Below are 23425 nucleotides of genomic sequence, written 5' to 3' on the forward strand. Positions count from 1 at the left end.
AGTTGTAACGCCGCACATTTCTGGAAAATGATTAATTGTGAAATAATAAACAATAGCTATGGCATAATTAACTTACCGTAGGGTAAGTTACAGTAATCGCAAAAAAATCGAAAGTGAAAATGTTTAAATATCTTTACGTTTCAGAGGTTTCTGAACATTTTGGGATACCTTAAGAAATGGATGTATGTGTGTGTGTGCGGATACAAATTTTCGTCGACGATTTCGGGAACACGGATCACCGATTTCAATTATTCAAAAAACAATCGATTGCTGTTGATAAGGAAACGTTCTGATTAGTTTTTGGCGAAGGCAGGTCTTACCGTTCCGAAGGTATGGGGCAAAAAGTGCCAAAAACAGTAACTCAGTTTTTAAGAAAACGATTTACTTGTATTGACAAGGTGAAAAATTGGTAAAATTTTCATGAAGGCAGGTCGAGCGGTTTCGGAGACCTAGTAGAAAAAGTAAAAAAAGCCATTGGAGGTCAAAAATGATTAGACATATGCACATCAAATTATCAGATATTTTATAGAAATGTTAATAAAATATAATTTTACTTACATTCCTATGGGTTCCGTATCAATGTTTTTCCGTTCGACGGCGACGCGGCGCTTACGCGCTTCAAATATTTTCTGTCTATGGAGTTAAAGCAGCACGATTGCTTTGAAAAAAAGTTCAGAAATTCCAAAATATTTCAAAATAAAGAATCATTTTTTTTTCAAAAACAGTAAATTTTGTTAAAAATTGTATAGTTTCTCAAAAATGTTAATTTAAAAAAAAAAAAAATCCATGTAGTTCCATCAATTTGCCTTAAGGCACGATGCCATGCGCCCTACTAGTTTTACTTGATTTGATAGAGAATATTAAAGCATATATCTAGCTTTAAATGTAGAAATATAATTAGTGGATAACAAGATATATTCATTTAAAAAAAATGTTACAACAAGCCACTAGGTCCCATACGCTAGAAGCAAAGTAATCTCCACTTAAAAAAAATATTTCCATTCGCTTAGGATTATAAAATACATTAAAATGATAATGCTACGTAATAAAGAAAAATCATGAAATGCTTGGAGAGAAAAATTGTCGGATTAATAATATATACGGTTATATTATACCCACAAAGTCATAACCGCCTGGGTATTTATAATTTCCCCTTACCTACAAAATAGGTCGACTCTGATTTTTATCATTTTAATTAATAAGAGTAGAGAAATATGCTATTCTAGGCGTGTTATTCAACTTGACATGAAATGTATCTTTTTTAATAATGTAGGTGCAGATGTTTGCTGACGCACAATTTGCTAACATATTACAGTCTATTTTATTAACATTTAGTATATTCATAGTACTCTGTAATAACTAACTGCACGATTTTATAGATGGCAACCTAGACAGTTCCATCTCTATGTGATGAATTTTATTATTTACAATTTCTGTAATAGTAATGATTTTTTTATTAATACAGCAATGAGGGCCTGAGCTTTCTTTATTGAAAAGCTATATCTGATTCAAATCCCATAACTCTAACCACAACACAATGTATTACAAATATTTAACTTACTCTATTATTGTTGATAACTTGCCCAGAATAACTTGTTAATTATTTTTTATTATTAATTAGGAACTTCAATACTCTTTGCCAATTTAGTACCTAGTTAAAATAAAATTGAAACTAGTTGGGCATCGTACCTTAAGGCAAATCGCTGGAACTCCCCGTACCGTAACGAAATATTCGAGGAATACTGAATGTTTTCAAATAGATTATTATTAATATTCTACCATTGTCTAATATTTATAAGAACTATACTCGTATAAACTGATTTGCAAAGTTGAAATTATTTGTTCAAAGTATATTAGAACTTTAGTCAGAATTAAAAATAAATCTGAATTATTTTCGATATACAAAATTTTTTTTTCTTGAAAAAAAATTGAAAAATAAAATTGAAACAAAAAAATTTTTTTTACAAAATCAATTATTTTGTTAAGACAAGCAGAAATTCTTTGAATCATTGAAATCGGACGCTTAGTTCTCTCAAAAAACTGCCATTTTTTGCACATTTAGCTCCGTATCTTCGAAATGGCTGGGCCTGCCTTTGCCAAAATCTGATAACACTTCTCCCAATCATTACTAATTGAATGTTATTTAGAACATTCAAATCGGATGCTCCGTTCTCTGAAAAACCGATTTTCTATTTTCTGCACTCTTTGCTCTTATCTCTCCGTAACTGCTGGACCTGCCTTTGCCAAAAGCTAATCAGCTCATCTCCCTATCAATAGGAATTGAATGTTTTTTTAACCATTCAAATCGGTTGATCCGTGCGCCTAAACGTGGGCGTCCGATTTGAATGATTCAAAAAGCTTTCTGCTTGTGTTGACAAAACAATAACTTTTGGGGAAAAAAATAATTTAATGATTTTAGTTTTGTAATTTAGTTTATATAATTCTTATAAATATTATAAAATGTTCCAGTATTCATTTATAATAATCTGTGCAGTAAAACGGAGCGTTTTAGGTCTGAATTTTTTTACTGTGCTCCGAATTGAATGAAATTTTGGAATCAGGTTCATCTTACCCTCAAGTTTAAAAGTGAAAACAATTCGGATTGCGCCACCACCCCCCGGGGGGATGACACCCCCTTCTCAATTGTGTAATTATATTTTTTCAAAATAACATCGGAAATCGATAGACGCACTAATTATAAGAAAAAAATGTCTTTATAGTTTTTTAAAAAACTAATACTTTTCAAGTTACAGGCCACTAAAGATTCATATATTTTTGGCGTTTTTCTTCGTTTTTTATGCAAATATTTCCTAAAATATACATTTTAACGAAAATCGTGTAATGAACAAAATAATGCCAATAAAAATCTTAATAAATCGGTATTACATAAAGTGTTCTAGGAAAAATATTAAGAAAGATTTGAAAGAGCAAAGTCGTTTTTCATTTCGTTCAAGATTTAATTCTTGTATTTAAAGCCATCTAGTGTCGAGGTTTTACATTTTATGCATTTCCGTGAAATTGGGTTTCATAGTGCTCAACATAAGCTTTAAAATGAGTGCTGTTACAAGTTTTTTGCGTGTAAAATGAGTGAGCTATCATGCAAATAAAAGCATATACGATATTTTTTTCTCTTAAATCATATGGTTTAATGAGCGCCATTTCCACCAGAATTAAAGTAATATACATTCCATCTAGAATTCACTTCATCATAGATATCTTGATGGATTCTAGCAGATTTACTACTTTAGTACGAACTATTTTCAGAAAACTCACGATTTTATAAAAACTTTTTTTTCAATTTGCGCGGCCGCGCAGTCTTTAAACATTCATAACTCTGTCAATTTTTGTGTGAAAGAAAAATAATAAAAAACAATAATAAGACAAAAAATCCCTTTGATTTTTATTTATATGCGTTTATACGTATCTTTTATTCTTTTCGAGATATAATGAAAATAATTTCAATTTTTAAAAAAATTGAAAAATAAAGTTTTTATAAAATCGTGAGTTTTCTGAAAGTGGTTTGTACTAAAGTAGTGAATCTGCTAGAATCCATCAAGATGTCTATAATGAAGTGAATTCTAGATGGAATGTGAATAACTTTAATTCTGGTGGAAGTGGCGCTCATTAAACCATATGATTTAAAAGGAAAAAACTTCGTATATGCTTCTTATTTGCATGATAGCTCACTCATTTACACGCAAAAAACTTGTAACAGCACTCATTTTAAAGCTTATGTTGAGCACTATGAAACCCAATTTCACGGAAATGCATAAAATGTAAAACCTCGACACTAGATGGCTTTAAATACAAGAATTAAATCTTGAACGAAATGAAAAACGACTTTGCTCTTTCAAATCTTTCTTAATATTTTTCCTAGAACACTTTATGTAATACCGATTTATTAAGATTTTTATTGGCATTATTTTGTTCATTACACGATTTTCGTTAAAATGTATATTTTAGGAAATATTTGCATAAAAACGAAGAAAAACGCCAAAAATATATGAATCTTTAGTGGCCTGTAACTTGAAAAGTATTAGTTTTTTTAAAAAACTATAAGAGACATTTTTTTCTTATAATTAGTGCGTCTATCGATTTCCAATGTTATTTTGAAAAAAAGTAATTACACAATTCAGAAGGGGTGTCATCCCCCCGGGGGGTGATGGCGCAACCCGAATTGTTTTCACTTTTGAACTTGAGGGTAAGATAAACCTAATTCCAAAATTTCATTCAATTCGGAGCACAGTAAAAAAATTCAGAGGTTATACCCTTTTTTCCTCTCCGTTTACTGCACTATCTATTTGAAAACATTTAATTTTCCTCAAACATTTTGCTACGGTACGGTAAGTTCCTGCAAGTTGCCTGCAACTAGTGGTGCATGGCATCGTGCCTTCTGCCAAACTGCATGAACTTACCGTACCGAAAATTAAAATTTTTAGAAAAACGTTAAAATTTTTTGAAAACTTTTAAAAAAATAGATTTTTGAGAATTTTGTAATTTTTCAAAAAAGTGATTTTTCTGAAAAATTTGATTTTTTACATTTTGAATTTTTTTGAAAATGGAAGCGCGTAAGTATCGCGTTGCAGACTAACAGATAAACATTGGTACGGAACCCATAGAAATATAATCAAAATTTGTACTTATTATTAAAATCTCTATAAAATATCTGATAATTTGATGTGCGTAATGATCATTTTTGATCGCCAAGTGGCATGTTTTTTTAATTTTTTTAATGTCTCCGTAACCGCTGGCTTTCTCAAAACCTTCAATAATGTTTCGTTTGGTCAATACAAATAAAATGTTTTTTGAATTATTCAAATCGGACGATCTCTTCTCCAAAAAACTGCATCACATTTTTTGCTCTTTTTGCCCCGTATCTACTAAATGACTATATCGGCATTTGCCAACAACTGATGAACACGTCTTCTTATAATACGAATTGAATGTTTTTTGAATTATTCAAATCGGTTGATCCAATTTACCAAAGTCGTCGATGAAAATTTGTATCCGTACTCACGCACGCACACATATATCCATTTTTCTAAGGTATGCCAAAATGTTCAGAAACCTTTGAAACGTAAAGATATATAAAAAATTTTAACTTCCCGTAGGGTAAGTTATAGTAATCGCAAAAGAAAGTTTCAAAGGTTAGAAAAAAATGGATGTATGTGTGTGTGTGTTCGGATACAAATTTTTGTCGACGATTTCGAGAACACCGATCAACCGATTTAAATAATTTAAAAAACATTCGATTCGTACTGATAAGAAGACGTGCTGATTAGTTTTTGGTGGAGGCAGGTCTAGCCGTTCCGAAGATACGGGGCAAAAAGTGCCAAAAACGATAACACGGTTTTTAAGAGAACGGAGCGTCCGATTTTAAAAATTCAAAGAACATTTTACTTGTATTACAAGATAAAGAATTTCATGAAGGCAGGTCTAGCGGTTTCGGAGATCTAATGAAAAAAGTAAAACAAAAAGCCATTTGGCGGTCAAAAATGATCATTAGACATATGCACATCAAATTATCAGATATTTTATAGAGATTTTTACAATAAGTATGAATTTTGTTTACATTCCCGTACGACGCGGCGCTTACGCGCTTTGACATGTCGTCTCTATGCAGTTAAAGCAGTACGATTGCTTTGAAAAAAAGTTCAAAATTTTCAAACTATGCCAAAATAAAGAAAACTTTTTTTTTCAAACAATTTTTTTTTGTTTCTCTCAAAAATCTAATTTTTTCGAAGTAAATTTTTTTCAAAAATGTTAATCGCTTTTAAAAAAATAATAATTTTTGGTACGGGAAGTTCCAGCAATTTACCTTAAGGCACGATGTCTTAATTGCCTCAAGACAGAATTCCACTTACAGCTAGTTTACGATTTTTTTGCAATTACTATAACTAACCCTGAGAAGTTAATAAGTTTATACGCTATAACAGCTAAAGATATCTTTTTCGATTTTTCTGCAATTTCCATATCTACACTATAGGAAACATGTTTCTAAAGACCAGTTTCTCTTATGAAATGTTTATATGCATTGAGATCTTAGATTTAATATTAACACGTAAACAAACATTCGAGTTGACTTCTCTATGTTTTTATAACAAAACTAGATACGACACCAATATTTATAATACATAATACGGTCTTTGATAACCTTACCGATTACGTTATTAGTTTATCCTGGACGAGAAAACACAGCACAATTGGTCGATCACGTTCGAATTCAATGACACAATGTAATATTCACAACTAAACAAACTCTCACTATAAACTTAAAGCTTTTACGCACTGTCACTAAACCAAGTCAATCACACCAAATCAAAATAAAACAGTAAACAAAACAGTTCTATCTAAAATAACAATCCATTATTATCAAGGCCGGAGCAGACGCTACATATCATAGGAACGAGACGAAACTGAAGGAAAGAGGTCGGCGTCATAAAATCGAAACATCAGCCGCTCGCGTCGGAAGCGTTCTCGCGCTCTCGCTTTCGCGCGCGCCTCGCGCCTCTCCGATTGCCCACGGTGTCTGTGCGGCTGTGCGTCTCATCGAGTGCAACGCGCAGCTCGCAATACGCATGAACACGAACCTATTCCATTGCTCTACTGAATATTTGATTGAACATCGCGCACTTGCAGTTTCTGGACCAAATCCCAAATGCTTTATGGATTCGTTGATACTTTTTCATGAGCACTTATCGTATTACGCTTAAAAATATATGAATTTTTAACTTCCCGTAGGGCAAGTTATAGTAATCGCAAAAAAATCGAAAATGAAAATTTTTGCATTTCTCGACGTTTCAAAGCTTTCTGAATATTTTGGCATACCTTAGAAAAAATGGATGTATGTGTGTGTGTGTGTGTGTATGTGCGTGTGTGTATGTATGTGCGTGTGTGTATGTATGTGCGGATACAAATTTTCATCGACGATTTCAGGAACACCGATCAACCGATTTTAATAATTCAAAGAACATTCGATTCGTATTGATAAGGAGACGTGCTGAATAGTTTTTGCAAAGGCAGGTTTAGCCGTTCCGAAGATACGGGACAAAAAGTGCCGAAAACACTAACTCAGTTTTTAAGAGAACGGAGCTTCCGATTTTATCATAAATAATTCATTTTACTTGTATTGACAAGATGAAGAATTGATGAAATTTTCATGAAGGCAGGTCTAGCGGTTTCGGAGATCTAATGAAAAAAGTAAAAAAAATGTCATTTCGCGGTCAAAAATGATCATTAGACATATGCACATCAAATTATCAAATATTTTATAGAGATTTTAACAATAAGTATGAATTTGGTTTAGATTCCTATGGGTTCCGTACCAATGTTTACGCGTTAGACGGCGACGCGGCGCTTACGCGCTTTGATATTTCGTCTTTATGCAGTTAAAGCAGTACGATAGCTTTGAAAAAAAGTTTAGATCTTCCAAAATATGTCAAAATAAAGAAAACATTTTTTTCAAAAAAAAAAAAATAATTTTTTTTTTTTTAATTTTTTTTTTCAAAAAAAAGTAATTTTTTGTCCAATTTATAGTTTCTCAAAAATCTTATTTTTTCGAAGTAAATTTTTTTCAAAAATGTTAATCGTTTTAAAAAAAATAATAATTTTTGGTACGGAAAGTTCCAGCAATTTGCCTTAAGGCACGATGCCTTAATTGCCTTAAGACAGAATTCCACTTACAGCTAGTTTTTTTCTGGGTTTGGTGTGTAGTGTAGAGCAAGGTTTAGAGGTCCGCTGGTAAAAAGGTCCGATATCTCAAAAGCCAGTACAGTTACGAATTTTGAAGTAAAACTTCTTAAGGCGCGACTAGGGTGTAAATCCGTACAAATGCAACGGAAGTGCGTTACGTCAGATAAGATAAGATAAGAGTCGAGTGCCAATGATTCGTCATTCGCTCTCGATGATATCATTTCTATACGGGTTGATTGTGATTAGTCGTCGTAGATCTGTAGTTGTATGCGCACCGGCATCAGCGTTGTATGCGTACCGGCGTCAACGTAGTATGCGTACCGATATCAACAAGGTAATCGGCATGGAAAAATAAACATTTTAAAGTTACATCGTATAGTAGTACAGTTCTTGATTTAATGAAAAATGCCTGAATCAGGAGAATATTTTACCCTGTTCCTTGAAAATAATAAAACGTAAAATGATAAACGTAAGTTTATTGATTGGAATATTATATTATATATATTGATTAGAAATTAATTCTATATTATTTGTAGTTTCTATAAATCTTTGAATTTATTAAAATGGAAAATATTTTTAGGCAAGACAGATATTAGAGCTGTTCAAAGAATGAGATTATATCGCCAGCGAAAAAGTAAAAAAAATACAAGCAGTCAAGGAGTGTATGAAAACAGAATTACAAGATGAGTGAAGTTGCGAAAACAATATTTGCTTAGGCGTTGTTTAACATAATTCACTGGGTGAACGAATATTAGAGAAGTTATTGATCAGCAATTACTTCATTTTTCTAATGAAGGTTTATTTCTAAATGCTAATTACAATGACAAACCGAACATGTCATATTTGAAGTATGACTTTAGTTATTGTTTTTAAATATTATACATATTTGTAATGCTAATATAAATACATAATTTATAATTTATCATTATATAAATGTGCATAATGGTTGACACCAATAAATATGTGCATCACGAGTGTTACCATATTACTAATAAACATTATTCAAAATTGTTACATGATGTATTTATTTTTACTTAAATGCCATCTTGTACAGTAGCAAATAAGTTTTACTTCAACCGCGTGTGAACCTTACGCGGACTCCTTTTTTAACTTCCGGTATGATCAGTTATATTATTCGCACAAAAATCGAAAACAAAGATTTATTAACTTCCCGAAGAAGAAGTTTATGTTTTCATCAAAAAATTCAATTCGCTAAATTTTATGTTTTCTCGACGTTTCAAGCCCATCTGAATCGAATGAGTGTGTGTGTGTGTGTATGTGAATAGATTTTTTGCCGTAAATCGACGTTTTCTCAAAACGGCTACCGAATTTAAAGGTATAAAAGCCATTCGATGTGTCTCGATGAGGACTAGCGTTTATCAATTTTGTGCGACGATCAGCCAAGCCCTTTCTTTGTAAATAGCAAAAAAGTGAAAAAAATCGTTCACGTTTTAGCCCGCAATTTTGAATCGATTTCAAAAATTCAAGAAACCGTTCGAAAGATATTGCTTGGGAATGGTGCTGATTAATTTTTGGTAAAGATGGGCCGGGCCTTCTTCTTGTGTTAAAGTGTCTTCTTGTTATATGATTTTTTTTGACGGTAGATACCATAGACTTATTATTTTATAGATCATTCTAAAATATTCCGGCTCTACGACAATTAAGTTTAAAATTTTAATTTAAATTTAATTTAATTTTAAAAACCGACAAAGTTTGCAAATATTAGTAGTATCGTTTTTTTGGCGTCAAATAAACGCCTGAATATTTTTTTGTAAATAGCAGAAAAGTGAAAAAAATTTTGTCCACGCCTTATCTCTCAATTCTGAATCGTTTTCAAAAAATCAAAAACTTTTCGAATGATTTTGGTTGTCTGGCTCTAGATATTAACTGTTGAAAAATTTTGCTGATTTTTATGCTTTTTTGGCAAAAGACATCATTGTCTTATAAAACAAACTAAAATTTTACGGCCCTACGACAATAGTTTCATATTGAAAATTCATCAAAGTTTGAGAAAATATTATAGTCAATGACTATACAATTTTCATTTTAATTTAATAGTTTTTAAAATTCGTGCTTTAAAAATAGTATAGTAAGTGGTACATTACATTTTCCGTGTTTTTGTTTTTTTTTTCAAATTATTTGTATGCACTGAAGATGGGTCAAATCAGGATCTGAAACGTTTGACAATAAAACATTTTACTTTAATAAAATAGTTTCAATTAATGGGTAGACGCCCAAGAACAACTTTATTATAATATTTCACAATCTGAAAAGACCTCTTAATTTATATATGTATATATATATATATATATATATATATATATATATATATTCATATTCGTGAATGTTTGCAAATAATTTTTTGCATATTATATACACTCACAATCAGTCATATTCTGTAGCTACATGTGAATGTTTCTGGACATTAAGCAGACGCATCTTGTTTATATTTGCTTGTATCAGCAAATTATGTTATTAATTATGTTACCAATGCCCAATTGTTTCATTATTTGTTATATAAACGAGTTCATTGTTTTAATAATAAAGACGAATTAATTTCAAATATTCACATATAAAATGCAGCGTGTGTTTATAATAATCGAATATCAATGTGGTATCTGAGAACAACACCATTCATTGTCACAAGAATTTTATGTCTACATGTGATTGTTCGGCTCATTTAGAGTAAGTTCAAGAAATTGACTACAATTAATGCACCCCTTTGATTATTTCTCGTAGGGTGAGTTATAGTATTTGAAAAAAATCGAAGGTTTCTGAACATTTGGCACTCCTTACAAAAAAATTATGTATGTACATATGTATAGTATATGTATTCGTGTGTTCTGATAAATGTTTCTTTGTGTATGTGCGGATACAAATTTTCCTTGACGATTTTTGGAACATGAATTAATCGATTTGAATACTTCAAGAAACAATCGATTCCTATTGATGGGGACGTGTTGATTAGTTTTTGGCAAAGGCAGGTCAAACCGTTTTGAAGATACGAGACAAGAAGTGCCAAAAATGGCAATTCAGTTTTTGAGAGTACAAAGCGTCTAATTTGACTGATTCAAAAAATATTTTATTTGTATTGACGAAATGAAAAACTGATCAAGTTTTTGGAAATTCAGCGGTTTCCGAGATTCAATAAAAATTGTAAAAAAATGCCAAAAATATAGAAGAATTTGTCATCTGTCCCTCTAAAAATGCGTTTTAACTTAATTACCTTTATTAACTTCCCGTAGAGTGAGTTATAGTAATAAAAAAAAAACAAATATGAAAATTTTTGAATATCTTTGCGTTTCAAAGATTTTGGAACATTTTGACATATCTTGGAAAAAATGGATGTATGAGTGTGTGTGTTTGGATACAAATTTTCGATTTCCATTGATAAGAAGACGTGCTGATTAGTTTTTGGACATGGCAAAATTAATTTCGAAAATACTGGGCAAATGAGCCAAAGTGATGATTCAGTTTTTGAGAGAACGGAGTGTCCGATTTGAACAATTCAATTTTGTATAGACAAAATAAAGTACCCTTTAAATTTTTGCAAAGGCAGATTTAGCAGTTTCAGAGATCGAGTGAAAATAAAAATAAATGCCATTTGGCGGTCAAAAATGATCATTAGACATATACACATCAAATTATCAGATATTTTATAGAGATTTTTATACTAAGTATGAGTTTTGTTTTCATTTCTATGGCTACCATACCAATGTTTATCCGTTAGACTGCAATGTGGCGCTTACGCGCTTCGATATTTCTTCTGTAAAGCAGCTACGCAGCACGATTGCTGTATAAAAATGTTCAGAATTTTCAGAACAATTCAAAGTATACAAAAATTCTAAATATAATTCTTTTTTTCAAAAATGACAATTTTTTCAACAAATTCGAAACACTCATTTTTTTCAAAGCTTTCAATTTTTTTTAATTTTTGGTACGGAAATTTCCAGCAATTTGCCTTAAGACACAATGTCATGCACCACTAGTATTTAGTTTTTTTATTGTTTACAGCTTTGCCAGTGTAAAGGTTTAGTTGGACGTTTACCGCTGCCATATGTATCTTACCCCTGCTATATGTAAGCTCTTGAAGAGGTTATGAAAAAACTGCTGAAATAACTGAAAAATATTAATACATTTTATAAAATAATTGAATAACTAATACTTAAAAATTATAATCAGATATTAGAAATTAATTAACAAAGCACGAAACCAAAAAAAAAACTACCAAGAAATAAAAATACTTTTCTTGTTGAACTTCCAATCGTCCACTGATAACGACGTCGCACAAATTAACGTAATGCCATTTACGACTAGCAATTACGGTAATGGCTAGTTACATCACTTTTATCATGTACTTTAAAATTGTATAGCTAAAAGATGTCATACTTTCCTTATTTGAGATATTGGTGGTGGACTCTTTTACCCACTGACCTTTAGACCTCGCTCTGCTCGTTCGAATTGTTTGCATTATTGCATAAGTAATAACATATTTAAATAAATGCACTATCCACACCGATTTAAACATACCATATACCAGAAGTAATCTGGAACAGAAGCAACTCAAACCATATGAAAATAGACCAACATCCAAATCATGCTTCAACCAGAAAGCTAAAAAATTGGCTAGAAGACCTACTAATTTAATTTAAACAGTGTTTCTTCTATTAACACAAATTATTATTTACAAAGGAATCTCCTCAGTGAAGAAGACCTTTAAATGACATATTTAATGGATCACATAGACTCATAGAAAATTGTAATTCTGATTGTCTATAATAAATGAATAACAAAAAATTTAAATAAGTTAAAAACAACTGTCAATATCAGAAACATATATTGAATTAGATAAATAGAAAAGAATTATTACATTAGTTATTAAAAATACAATTTAATTTCATAATATTTATTAATATTTAACATATGTGATTATCAAACTCTGAATTTGATCTACCATGGAATTGATCATATAAAGATTATGATTATGTATTTAAAAATAAATTCCTAATATATAACAATTTTGTTAGTAAAATTAAGGAGGCACATATTTCGTTGTTGTTGAATTTTACACTATACTGAAATTTTTATAGTCATATTTGTTTTGTATAAACTTAATGAAAAAAAGTATATTTGATAATGATTTTGTTACAGCTTCACCTCCACGGGTCATAGCATCAAGTACAATTGTCTGAAAGTGAAAGAGGTCATAATTATAAAAATTAATAATGTAATTATTTTTATATTTTATAATACGAATATTTATTTAAATTTTTGAGATATTTTAAAATAATAAATTAAAAAAAAACACATTTTAATTTTTGACGTATTTCCACAATTTAAAGATTAAGCTAAATTATCACTTGGATGTATAAAGTAGATTTAAAAATAAAAGTCAGTTTTAAAAAAATTCAGTATGAGTAGGGTGGGGACGGTTGTGCTAGGGCACAATAGTGACGGTTGTAATAACAGCTAAACTATATTGATTTTGAGATATGGTTCAAAGGGAGAAAGATTAAGTATGATTATTCGAGCAAATTCTCATGGTTTTAGTCAACGCCTTAGGCTTACATTAACATGATCTGTAGACCGCATTGTTTTTTAAAAGTTAAAAAAAAACATGTTCCAATTCTTTTAATCATAGCTGCTAATCGTGTACAGATAGATGACATTGGTTGTTATTTTGCTGTAAGTTGAACATTAGTAGTTATTTACCAGCAATTAATTTGTGCTTAGATAATTTAGCTCAGTCATAATGGTGATTTGTTTTCAAAAGAGTGCGTTTTTGGGCTGCCGTTGTGAGTGTGACATGCATTGTTGTCCTTTTCCAGTGAGGATAAACAAATATAAAAAATCTAACTTCATTAAGATAAAATACCAGAAAAGAAAAAAAAATTAATATAGGGAAAAAAGATTTCACAAAGAATGCTTGTAAACATTATTTAAAAAATATTTTTTGTTATATATTGTTATATTTCATTAATGAGCTTTGTTTAAATGTTTATGTTGTATTTTGTCACATATTATTGTTATTAACGACAATAAAAGTCGTTATAAATCATTTTGGTGTTTAAAACTACTGTTTTTAACCTATTTTTATGCCTGTCACAATCGTTCCTGGGGGAGAGCTTTATATAAACATTTACCAATGAATATCGTTATATTTGTCTAAAATCGTCTAGGACCATATTGTAACCATAATTTGACATTTTCCTTCGTTTAAAATGTACAAAGCGAACTAACGTAAATGGGTTTTTGTAATCTTACCTCAGATGATGCATTTGCAAAGTATGTCGCAGGATCTTCATTAATTGGTTCATGTAGGCATCCCATAAAGTACGATGCAGTATAGTACCCATGAAGACAAAACTGCGCGAAATCTCGTCCCATGCTAGATTTACTAGTTACATAAAAATAAAGCTGCATGAGAATAAAAATATTTATTATAAACAAAATTTGCATATAAATGAACAATGTGTCATCGTGCCTTAAAGCAAATTGCTAAAACTTCCCGTACTAAAAATTTAAATCATTTTTTTTTAAAGAAGTCGTAAACTTTTTTGAAAACTTAGAAAAAATGAGATTTTTGAGAATTTTCATTATCTTTTTTAAAAAATTTGAATTTTTTTCATATATTAGAAATTTTTGAAAATTTTGAACTTCTTTTCAAGGCAATCGCGCTGCGTAACTTTTTTAGAGAAGTTTATGTTTTCATAAAAAATCCGATTTGCTAATTTTATGTTTTCTGTACGATTCCAACCATTCTGAATCGAATGAAACCAAATTTGGAAAAAGTATGTGTGAGTGTGTATGTGTCTGTGTGAATATGTGAACAGTTGTTTTACATTAAATTAACGTTTTCTCAAAAACGGCTAGACCGATTTCAAAAATTAAAAAGTTTTTCGGTGTATCTCGATGAGGACTATCGTTTCTGAGTTTTTTGCGATAATCGACCTGGCCGTTTCTTTGTAAATAGCAGAAAAATGAAAAAAAAATTGTTCACGTTTTAGCCCGCAGTTCTGAATCGATTTTGAAAATTCAAAAACCGTTTGATAGATATTGGTTGGGTATCGTGCTGATTAGTTTTTGGTAAAGATCGGCCAGGCCGATTTCTTGTAATAAAGTTTAAACAAAATCGATAGTCTTGTAGATCATACTAAAATATTACGGCCATATGACAACTCGTTTAATTTTAAAAATTCTTCAAAGTTTGAAAAATTTAGTATCGTTTTTTTGGCATTTGTCAAAATTAGACCTTTAATGGTCGTTTTCTCAAAAACGCCAGAACCGATTTCAAAAATTTAAAAGCCATTTGATATATCTCAATAAGAACCATCGTTCTCAGTTTTGTGCGAAAATCTGCCGAGCCGTTCCTTAGTAATTAAGAGAAAAGTGAAAAATTTTAGCCATAAATTCTGAATAGATTTCAAAAACTTAAAAACTATACGATAAGTTTTGGACAATAAACGGTGGAGCCGTTTCTTCGTAATTAACTATTAAATATTTTTCAACGAAGATAGAAAATCGAGGGATAAAATCTCATCAGATTGGTTTCAGAATAACTTGAAGCGCCGAAAAATATAAAATTAGCAAATTGTTTTTCCCGGTGAAAACAAATATTTTTGGAAAATTAATAAATCAGTTTAAATGTTCAATTTAAAATTTGATTCTCCGAAACGTTTCCGAATTGCGCCTAATTTTCAGTCGTCGTATGCGCGACTTTTACAAGAAAAAGCTTCCTACCATTAAGGGTTAAATTCTAATAATCAACTTCGGATTGTCACTAGTTTTTTTTTAAACTTTTGTACTGACTTAACTTGATTATTCTAAAAAGAAATAATTTGCAGACCAAAGAACATTTCCAGTTTTGTATGTCTCACTTAGAAGTTTAATTAGTATTCGCGGCCCATTTCCCTTATCAGTTGGCTAATATAATAATGTTTTTAATGCTTTTCTAATTTTTCTAACTTTTATCTCTGGTGCTCACATTGCAGTAAACATTTCCTTCCTATTACTATTTTTAACTTTGCGTAGAGTATGCCATAGTAATCGCAAAGAACGGAAATGAAAATTCTTGCATATTTTTACGTTTTAAAGTTTATGAACATTTGGGATAGAGGAACTAAGAGATGGTTCATAACAGTTTTTTTTTAGGATTAATGTGTCTTGAAAATCATTGATTAAATTTCTACGAAATAAAGATGGACAGTTGCTGTAACTGATCCTCTACACCCCTGTTACAGTGTTAGAGATAGCACCAAGTTCCCCTACATTAGGAAAAACGATGTTAGTATGTGTACTTGTGGATACTATTTTTTGTCTACGAATTCGAGAACACGGGTCAAAAATTTGATGAAAAACATTCGATTCCTATTGATGAGAGTACCGATGAGCTTTTGGCAAAAGCAGGTCCGGCCAATTCGAAGATACTCGGCAAAATATCCAAAAATGGCTATTCAGTTTTTGAGAAAACGGAGCGTTAGATTGGATTGATTCAAAAAACATATTACTTGTATTGACAGAATGAAAAACTGATCACAATTTTGCTAAAAGTTGAAAAATAATCTGTCATTCTGATCATCTTCTATATAATTCACTGAACTTATATCAAATATTTTTCACAGGTTTTAATTACGCTCAATAGGCTATGGAGTATTTATTAATTGGTAATAAATAATGATGTTGTTACATAAGGTAATACTACACTAAACTATAATGTCAGCAATACTTATATCTATATATAAAAGTGGTCTACAAAAATCTATTTTAATTAACAAACAAATTGGGATCAAGTTGCTCTATCATATGAAATTTGAATCTATTCATTTAGAAAAGTGTTTATTATAAGCAAAAAATACAGTTTTATTTTCATTATTACTATTCACTTGTTTAGAAAGTTTAGGAAGCAATAGCGACCTTAATCAACTAATGCGAAATACAAATTTAATGAGCACATTTTTTACAAAAATCTATACTGTATATAACATTGATCTGCTATTTTATTTTATTTATAGTTATTTCATCAGAATAATATATCAGCACGATTGGAATAAATATTAATTTAATTTATCCCATGTAAAATTGATATTTTTAACAAAATTCAATTTTTTATTTATAATTAACTTCCCGTAGGGTAAGTTATTGTAATGGGCCGAAAATCGGAATTGAAAATTTTTACATTTCTCGACGTTTTGAAGGTTTCTGAACATTTTGGCATACTTCAGAAAAAATTGATGTGTGTGTGTGTGCGCGTATGTGTGTGTATGTATGAATGGATACAATTTTTCGTCCACGTTTTCGGGCGTACGGATCAACCGATTTGAATAGTTCAAAAAACATTCGATTCCTATTGATAAGGAGATGTGCTAATTCGTTTTTGGCAAAGGCAGGTCCAGCAGTTACAGAGAGAAAGAGCAAAGAGTACAGAAAATAGAAATCAAGTTTTTGAGAGAACGGAGCATCCGATTTAAATGATCTAAAAAACATTTAATTAGTAATGATTGGGAGAAGTGGTTATTAGTTTTTCGCAAAGGCAGGCCCAGCCATTTCGAAGATACGGAGCTAAATTAATAAGTTAATTGATTCAAAAAACTTTCTGCTTGTCTTAACAAAATAATTGATTTTGGATTAAAAAATTTTTGTTTGAAATTTTTTTTAATTTTATTTTATTTTTTTTTAATTTTTTGTATATCGAAAATAATTCAGATTTTATTTTAAATTCTGACTATAGTTCTAATATACTTTAAACAAATAATTTCAACTTTGCAATTCAGTTTATATAATTCTTATAAATATTAGACAGTGTTACAATATTAATAATAATCTATTTAAAAACATTCATTATTTCTCGAACATTTCGTTACGATACGGGAAGTTCCAGCAATTTGCCTTAAGGCACGATGCCACCCACCCCACTAGTTTTCTCATTGTTTACACCTTTGCCAGGGTTAGTTTAGTTGTTCCTTCTTACCCCACCCACATGTAAGCTTTTATGAAAGTTATTTAAATTTTTGAAATAAGATCAGAATTTTAGGCTAGAATGCAGCCGAAAAATTTTGCACTTTTCGGCTAATTTTAAAGAAACGGTTCAGTCGATCTCATCAAAAAACTAACCAACGCGGATGCTCACCGAATTTCATCGAATGGCTTTTAAATTTTTGAAATCGGTTCAGCCGATTTTTTGAAAACATCGGCAAAATGTCAAAAATTAGATCACATACAAAAACACATTGCAATACACACACCAATACATTTTTCAAATTAGGTCTCATTCGATTCAAAATGACTTGAAACGTCAAGAAAACATAAATTTAGCTAAACGGATTTTTTCTTGAAAACAAACTTTTCCTTTCAGGAAGTTAATAGCAATACATCTTATAAAACAATTAATAACGTATACTAAAAAATAAATTCAGATACCATAAAATAATTAAAAGAGCTCAAAACCAAAAAAAATACCAACAAAAAAGATTCGTTTGTAATAGATATCGATAGATAGCCATTTATCTCATAATAGCGACGTCGTCGAAATTAAGACGAAAGCTGATGATACATCTTTTTCTTCATTATCTAAGATTATAAAAATTATCATAAGGTATCATAAAAAATTCTATACTATGTTTTTGAAATTATGGCGGTGGTTTACTTTACACGCTCTACTGTATAAATATTTAAATTAATTCCGTCAGTCGGTCAAAATACACACCTAGTTCTCATAGTACAACCAACTATACCTTTTAGTGAATGTATAATTCAAAAAAATTCAAATTGCTAATTTTGTGTCTTCTCAACGTTTCAAGTCATTCAGAATCGTTTGGAACCAAATTGAAAAAAGCGAATTCGATGAAACTCGAAAACCATTTATTGGTAAGGTTTTTAGGGATCTAGGTGACTTGTTTTTGCAAAAATCGGTCAAGTGATTTCTTTATAATTGATTGCTAAAAAATTGTTTGATAAATTCAATGATACATTGTGTTACAGTAGAGTTTCTGGTTTTAATGATATACTAAAATACGTTTCGGTTTTCAATAATGTGTAATATTTAAACCGTTTAGCAAAAATAACTAACATGCCTAACATAACATGATTTAAATAAATTGCCTTAAGACAAAAGTTAACTTACACCTAGTATCATTTTTCTTTTTAAAGTCAAACTCTTAAAGTTTTTGAAGAAGAGACATGCCATTTCTCCAAAACGTACAATTAATTACACACAAAAAATATTTCCGTTAAATAAAAAAATTATTACAAAAGATTTTAAGTTCAGAAAATTATAACCATGAATAAGCAGCTTTTCAGATAAAAGATTTAGGGTAAAGCTGGGTTTGAAGGTTCCCGGGTAAAAAGGAACACCACCAAAATCTCAAAAACTATTAAAGTTAAGAATTTTTTAACAACAACGTTAGTAGAAAAATATGATGCATATCCAGACACCACTTTGAATCTTGTGACGATGATATCTCGAGAAAAACTGAAATATTTAAAAATACATGACAAAATTATTTTCTTAGGTTGTTATATTTTATTGTGAGCTCTGTTGCTTATTTTTCCAGACCTTAATATAATTTTATACTAGTGGTGAATGCCATCGTGCCTTAAGGCAAATTGCTAGACAGTTACGATTAATGTAAATACTGTAACATTGTGTAATATTTATAAGAATTATATAAACTGATTTACAAAGTCATCATTATTTACTTATAGTATATAAGTGAAGTTTAGCAAGAATTAAAATTAAAACCTGAATTATTTTCGGCATACAAAAAAAAAATTGAAAAAAAAAAAATAATAACATGCACACACATCCATTTTTTCTGAGGTATGCCAAAATGTTCAGAAACCTTCAAAACCTGAAGATATACAAAAATTTTCATTTTCGATTTTCGGCCCATTACTATAACTACCCTACGGGAAGTTAATATTCATTATTTAATTGGTTTATAAAGTTTATAAAGAGGTATTGTTAATTTTAAGTTAAATCCAGACGTTAAAAAGCTTACACCTGGGTGGCGTAGAAGGGACCAACTGAAAACCTTCACACTGGTAAAGTTGTGAAAAATAAAAAATAGCAAATAAAAAAGTAAATCAAGTTAAAAATAAGCAATTTCACAAGAAAAAAATTAAATAAATAGTTATTTCTACTCTGCTGGTGAATATTTCTAATGACATACAAGCAGGGCCGGCTTTAACACTACCAGCGCCCTGGGCGAGATTTCTACGGCGCCCTTCACCTGCAATTCAAACCCATTTGGAAAAAAGAAAAACATCTAATGAAATAACCATTTATTAAAAAAAAAAATTATAAAAGATAACCATTAATAGAACCACTAATAGAATTTTACTTTTCTGGCCTTTCTATCAGCAAACTCTTTTATAAGGTTGTCGAAGTCGATGTTTTCAGCAATTTCGTTCTCAATTGACACAGTTGTTAAGTTTGTCAATCTAGATTGCGAAATCGCTGATCGAAGATAGGTTTTTATTAGCTTCAGCTTTGAAAAGCTCCCCACTAGCAACCGTTACAGGTATAGTTAATAAAATTCGCAATGATATCCATACATTTGGATACAGTTCTTGTAAATTGAAATCTTTGATAAAATTTATAACAAAAATGGGAGTAACCACATTTTTATCAGGTGGGATGCCAGACTTATAAGTTCATCACATAACATACAACCATCTATGTCTGATTTAGAGTCTACAGTTAATTTTAATTGGAGATCACTACAGAGCTTGAGAAGGTCGCGTTTTTCTGGAATCTGCTTAATATTGTACAAAAAAGACCAATATTCCGAGTACTCATTTAACTGTTCGAACCATTCATTGATTGAAATTAATGTTGTCCAAAAGACAGTTGAAAAATTCAACCTCAAATTTTTTTTCTGTAGAAGTTATAGGGTCATCGCGTGCAATTTCACCAGCTTGACGCTCAATTTCTAGTTCTTCAGCCAACTCCTTCGCAGTTAAAATAGCGCTTTTAAAGCCCGTATTTCTGTAGTCTTCCAAAAAATTGCCGCATTTTTTCAACATTTGTGTACATTTACCAAGACCCATATCTGTTGACTGTGGAGATTTACTTACAACATTTATTTGATGATGTATGTCATACCAAACAACCAATGAAACTATGAAGCTGAAATCTTTTAGTTATTCGGCTAGAGTAGTAGTTTCATGAGACATTTGAACATCAGTTTTCTGAGTTTCAAGAGCCAAAGTAATCAAAGCATCATGGATAGTACTAATTTGATAACGGACTACTGTAACACTACTTATTCTTGCTTCCCAACGAGTGTCACTGTGCTTTTTTATAGTATATAGTCCCAAGTGATCGGTTAGAATTTTCCATCGATGAACAGAAGCTGAGTGGTCTGAAATATCACCCTTCATAGCTAATCGCAAGTGCTCCTGCATGACTAGATGAAATTTGGCTAGTATTTGTACAAAGCCTAAGAACTTTCCGTTATTTGGCGTATATAGTTTGTCAGAAGTGCCTCTGAACGCCATATTGTTTTCGGCTAAATAAAGTGTGATATGCATCAATCTAGACAAAACATTATTCCATCGTTTTTTCTATTTTTAATCGTAGTTCAGCTTCAATCCATGAAAAAGTAAAACTTCTTATGAAAAGTGCTATTTTCATGATTTTTTAATATTTCAGACAAGTATTTCCAGTTGTTATACCCTTGAGATACTAAGTTCGACGTTGAGCTACTATCAAATAGTCTACAACAAAACAATAAACTCAATCCTTAGAAACGGAGTAAATTAACCGACGGCGCTGAATTGTTTCATTGTTTGTAAGAATTTTTGTGAAATGAGAATTAGAGAAATATCGGCCTGCATCATTCTTCGGATAATTATCAATGCGAGTTTGCACTAGGCCACTAGTAATTATGTGATCAATGATTTTGCCATTTCGAGTGACTGGCCAAGTGGCCAAGTTCGCTATCCCATGCGAATGAGCTGAGTTTGTTACGCTTCGCTACAATAACGCTAGCTTTTTTTTTACCAAAACGTTAAAAGGACAATGTGTTTTGACAATAGACAAAAAAAAAACGCTTAATTTAGGGAATTTACGAGACGACTAAGCAGACCTCGAACTATGAGCATCAGCCGGAGGGGCGCCTGCAGCGCCCCTTTTTGCCGGCGCCCAGGGCGGTCGCCCACCTCGCCCTACCCTAAAGCCGGCACTGCATACAAGATCAAAGTTATTTACAGTGCTATCGCTGTAAAAAATGCATCCATGAAATTTATATTTTGCATTGGTTGAATAATGCAGCTAATATTTTGTAAAACCTCTTCAAAATTAAAATAAAACATTGGACATGTTGTCCACTGGCCGCCCCAATTAACCCCGGGTAAAAGAATCTGGTTACACATTTTTGAAAAACAGCAAAAAAAACACATTTCTAGAATGATGAATTAGCTGGAAGTATTGAACATAATCAGATAGTTGTTTGATATGTGTTATTTGTTATGATATAATTGCAAATTGGACCTTTGTGCCCCGATCTACCCCATATGTAAATTAAATATGTATGTAGTCAGAGTATATAAATACAGCAAAGTAAGACCAATAAATTTTATATAATACAAGCAAATAAATCAAATGATTTTTATTATTATTTTTACGAACCTGTAGCAGCTAGGAAGATCATTAATCGGCCTATTCAAACCAATGCTGAGTTCATTTACTAGCGCTTTATGATATTCACTAAAGAAATAATCCCAGTCTTCAATCAGTTGTTTGCCATCATAGTGCATAAATAAAAATACAGACAAATCCGTTGCAGGGGAAGCATATCTAAAATATAAAGCATATATACAAATATAATAGTAATAGTAATAATATTATGATAAGGTAATATTCAATAATGTCTTGTTAATATAGCATTTCAATTCTTTTCTCTACGCCAGAGTCAGAGAAAAATTGGGTTTAATCTGTAATTTAAATTACTCTGAAATAGAACTAAATGCAACTGTCACACAATTAGGTCAAAGTATCTAGAGATGTTGTGATAAAATAGACCAATAAATATCGATATCACAACAGTTTTTCGATTTTAGAGAATGAATTCCATCGCATAAAAATATGATGCCTTTATATTGCTTTAGCTAATTTTTACCCCTAATCGAACACAAAATATAGTTGCTGATGTATTTGATTTAAAGATACAACAGTCAGTATCTAGATGTTCCGTTTTGGCCTTCTTGTACAGAGTGATCATTCTCATATGTAATAACTACTTCTAGTGCATGGTTCATGTCCGTCTTCGATCATGTTTTCCTATTTCTTTATCACAATATTGTCGGGAAAATTTTTATATATCGCAAATTTTTAACTTCCCGTAGGGCAAGTTATAGTAATCGCAAAAAAATCGAAAATGAAAATTTTTATATATCTTTACGTTTCAAAGGTTTCTGAGTATTTTGGCATACCTTAGAAAAAATGGATGTATGTGTGTGTGCGTGTGTGTGTGCGGATACAAGTGATTTGAATAAATAAAAAAACATTCGATTCGTATTGATAAGGAAATGTGCTGATTAGTTTTTGGTGAAGATAGGCCTAGCCGTTCCGAAAATACCGGGCAAAAAGTGCAAAAAATGGTAACTCAGTTTTTAAGAGAACGGAGCGTTCGATTTTAATAATTCAAAAAACGTTTTACTTGTATTGACAAGATGAAAAATTGATCAAATTTTCATCAAGGCAGGTTTAGCGGTTTCGGAGGTCTAATGAAAA

At 30.8% G+C, this 23425-nt stretch overlaps 1 protein-coding gene across 1 annotated transcript in view; it reads right to left on the reverse strand.

Annotated features, from left to right (window-relative positions):
• Window positions 1-23425, reverse strand: part of LOC113367192 — a 114824-nt gene that overhangs the window by 59334 nt on the left and 32065 nt on the right. The window contains exons 9-10 of the mRNA XM_026608821.1: window positions 22322-22489; window positions 13957-14089 (exon numbers count right to left, since the gene is read on the reverse strand). Coding sequence (XP_026464606.1) covers window positions 13957-14089; window positions 22322-22489 — 301 coding nt within the window. The remainder of the gene's footprint in view (window positions 1-13956; window positions 14090-22321; window positions 22490-23425) is intronic.

Source organism: Ctenocephalides felis, unplaced genomic scaffold (assembly GCF_003426905.1).
Source record: "Ctenocephalides felis isolate EL2017-DRISC unplaced genomic scaffold, ASM342690v1 CF-g0.4_SCAFFOLD_01170, whole genome shotgun sequence".
Taxonomy (NCBI): Eukaryota; Metazoa; Arthropoda; class Insecta; order Siphonaptera; family Pulicidae; genus Ctenocephalides; species Ctenocephalides felis.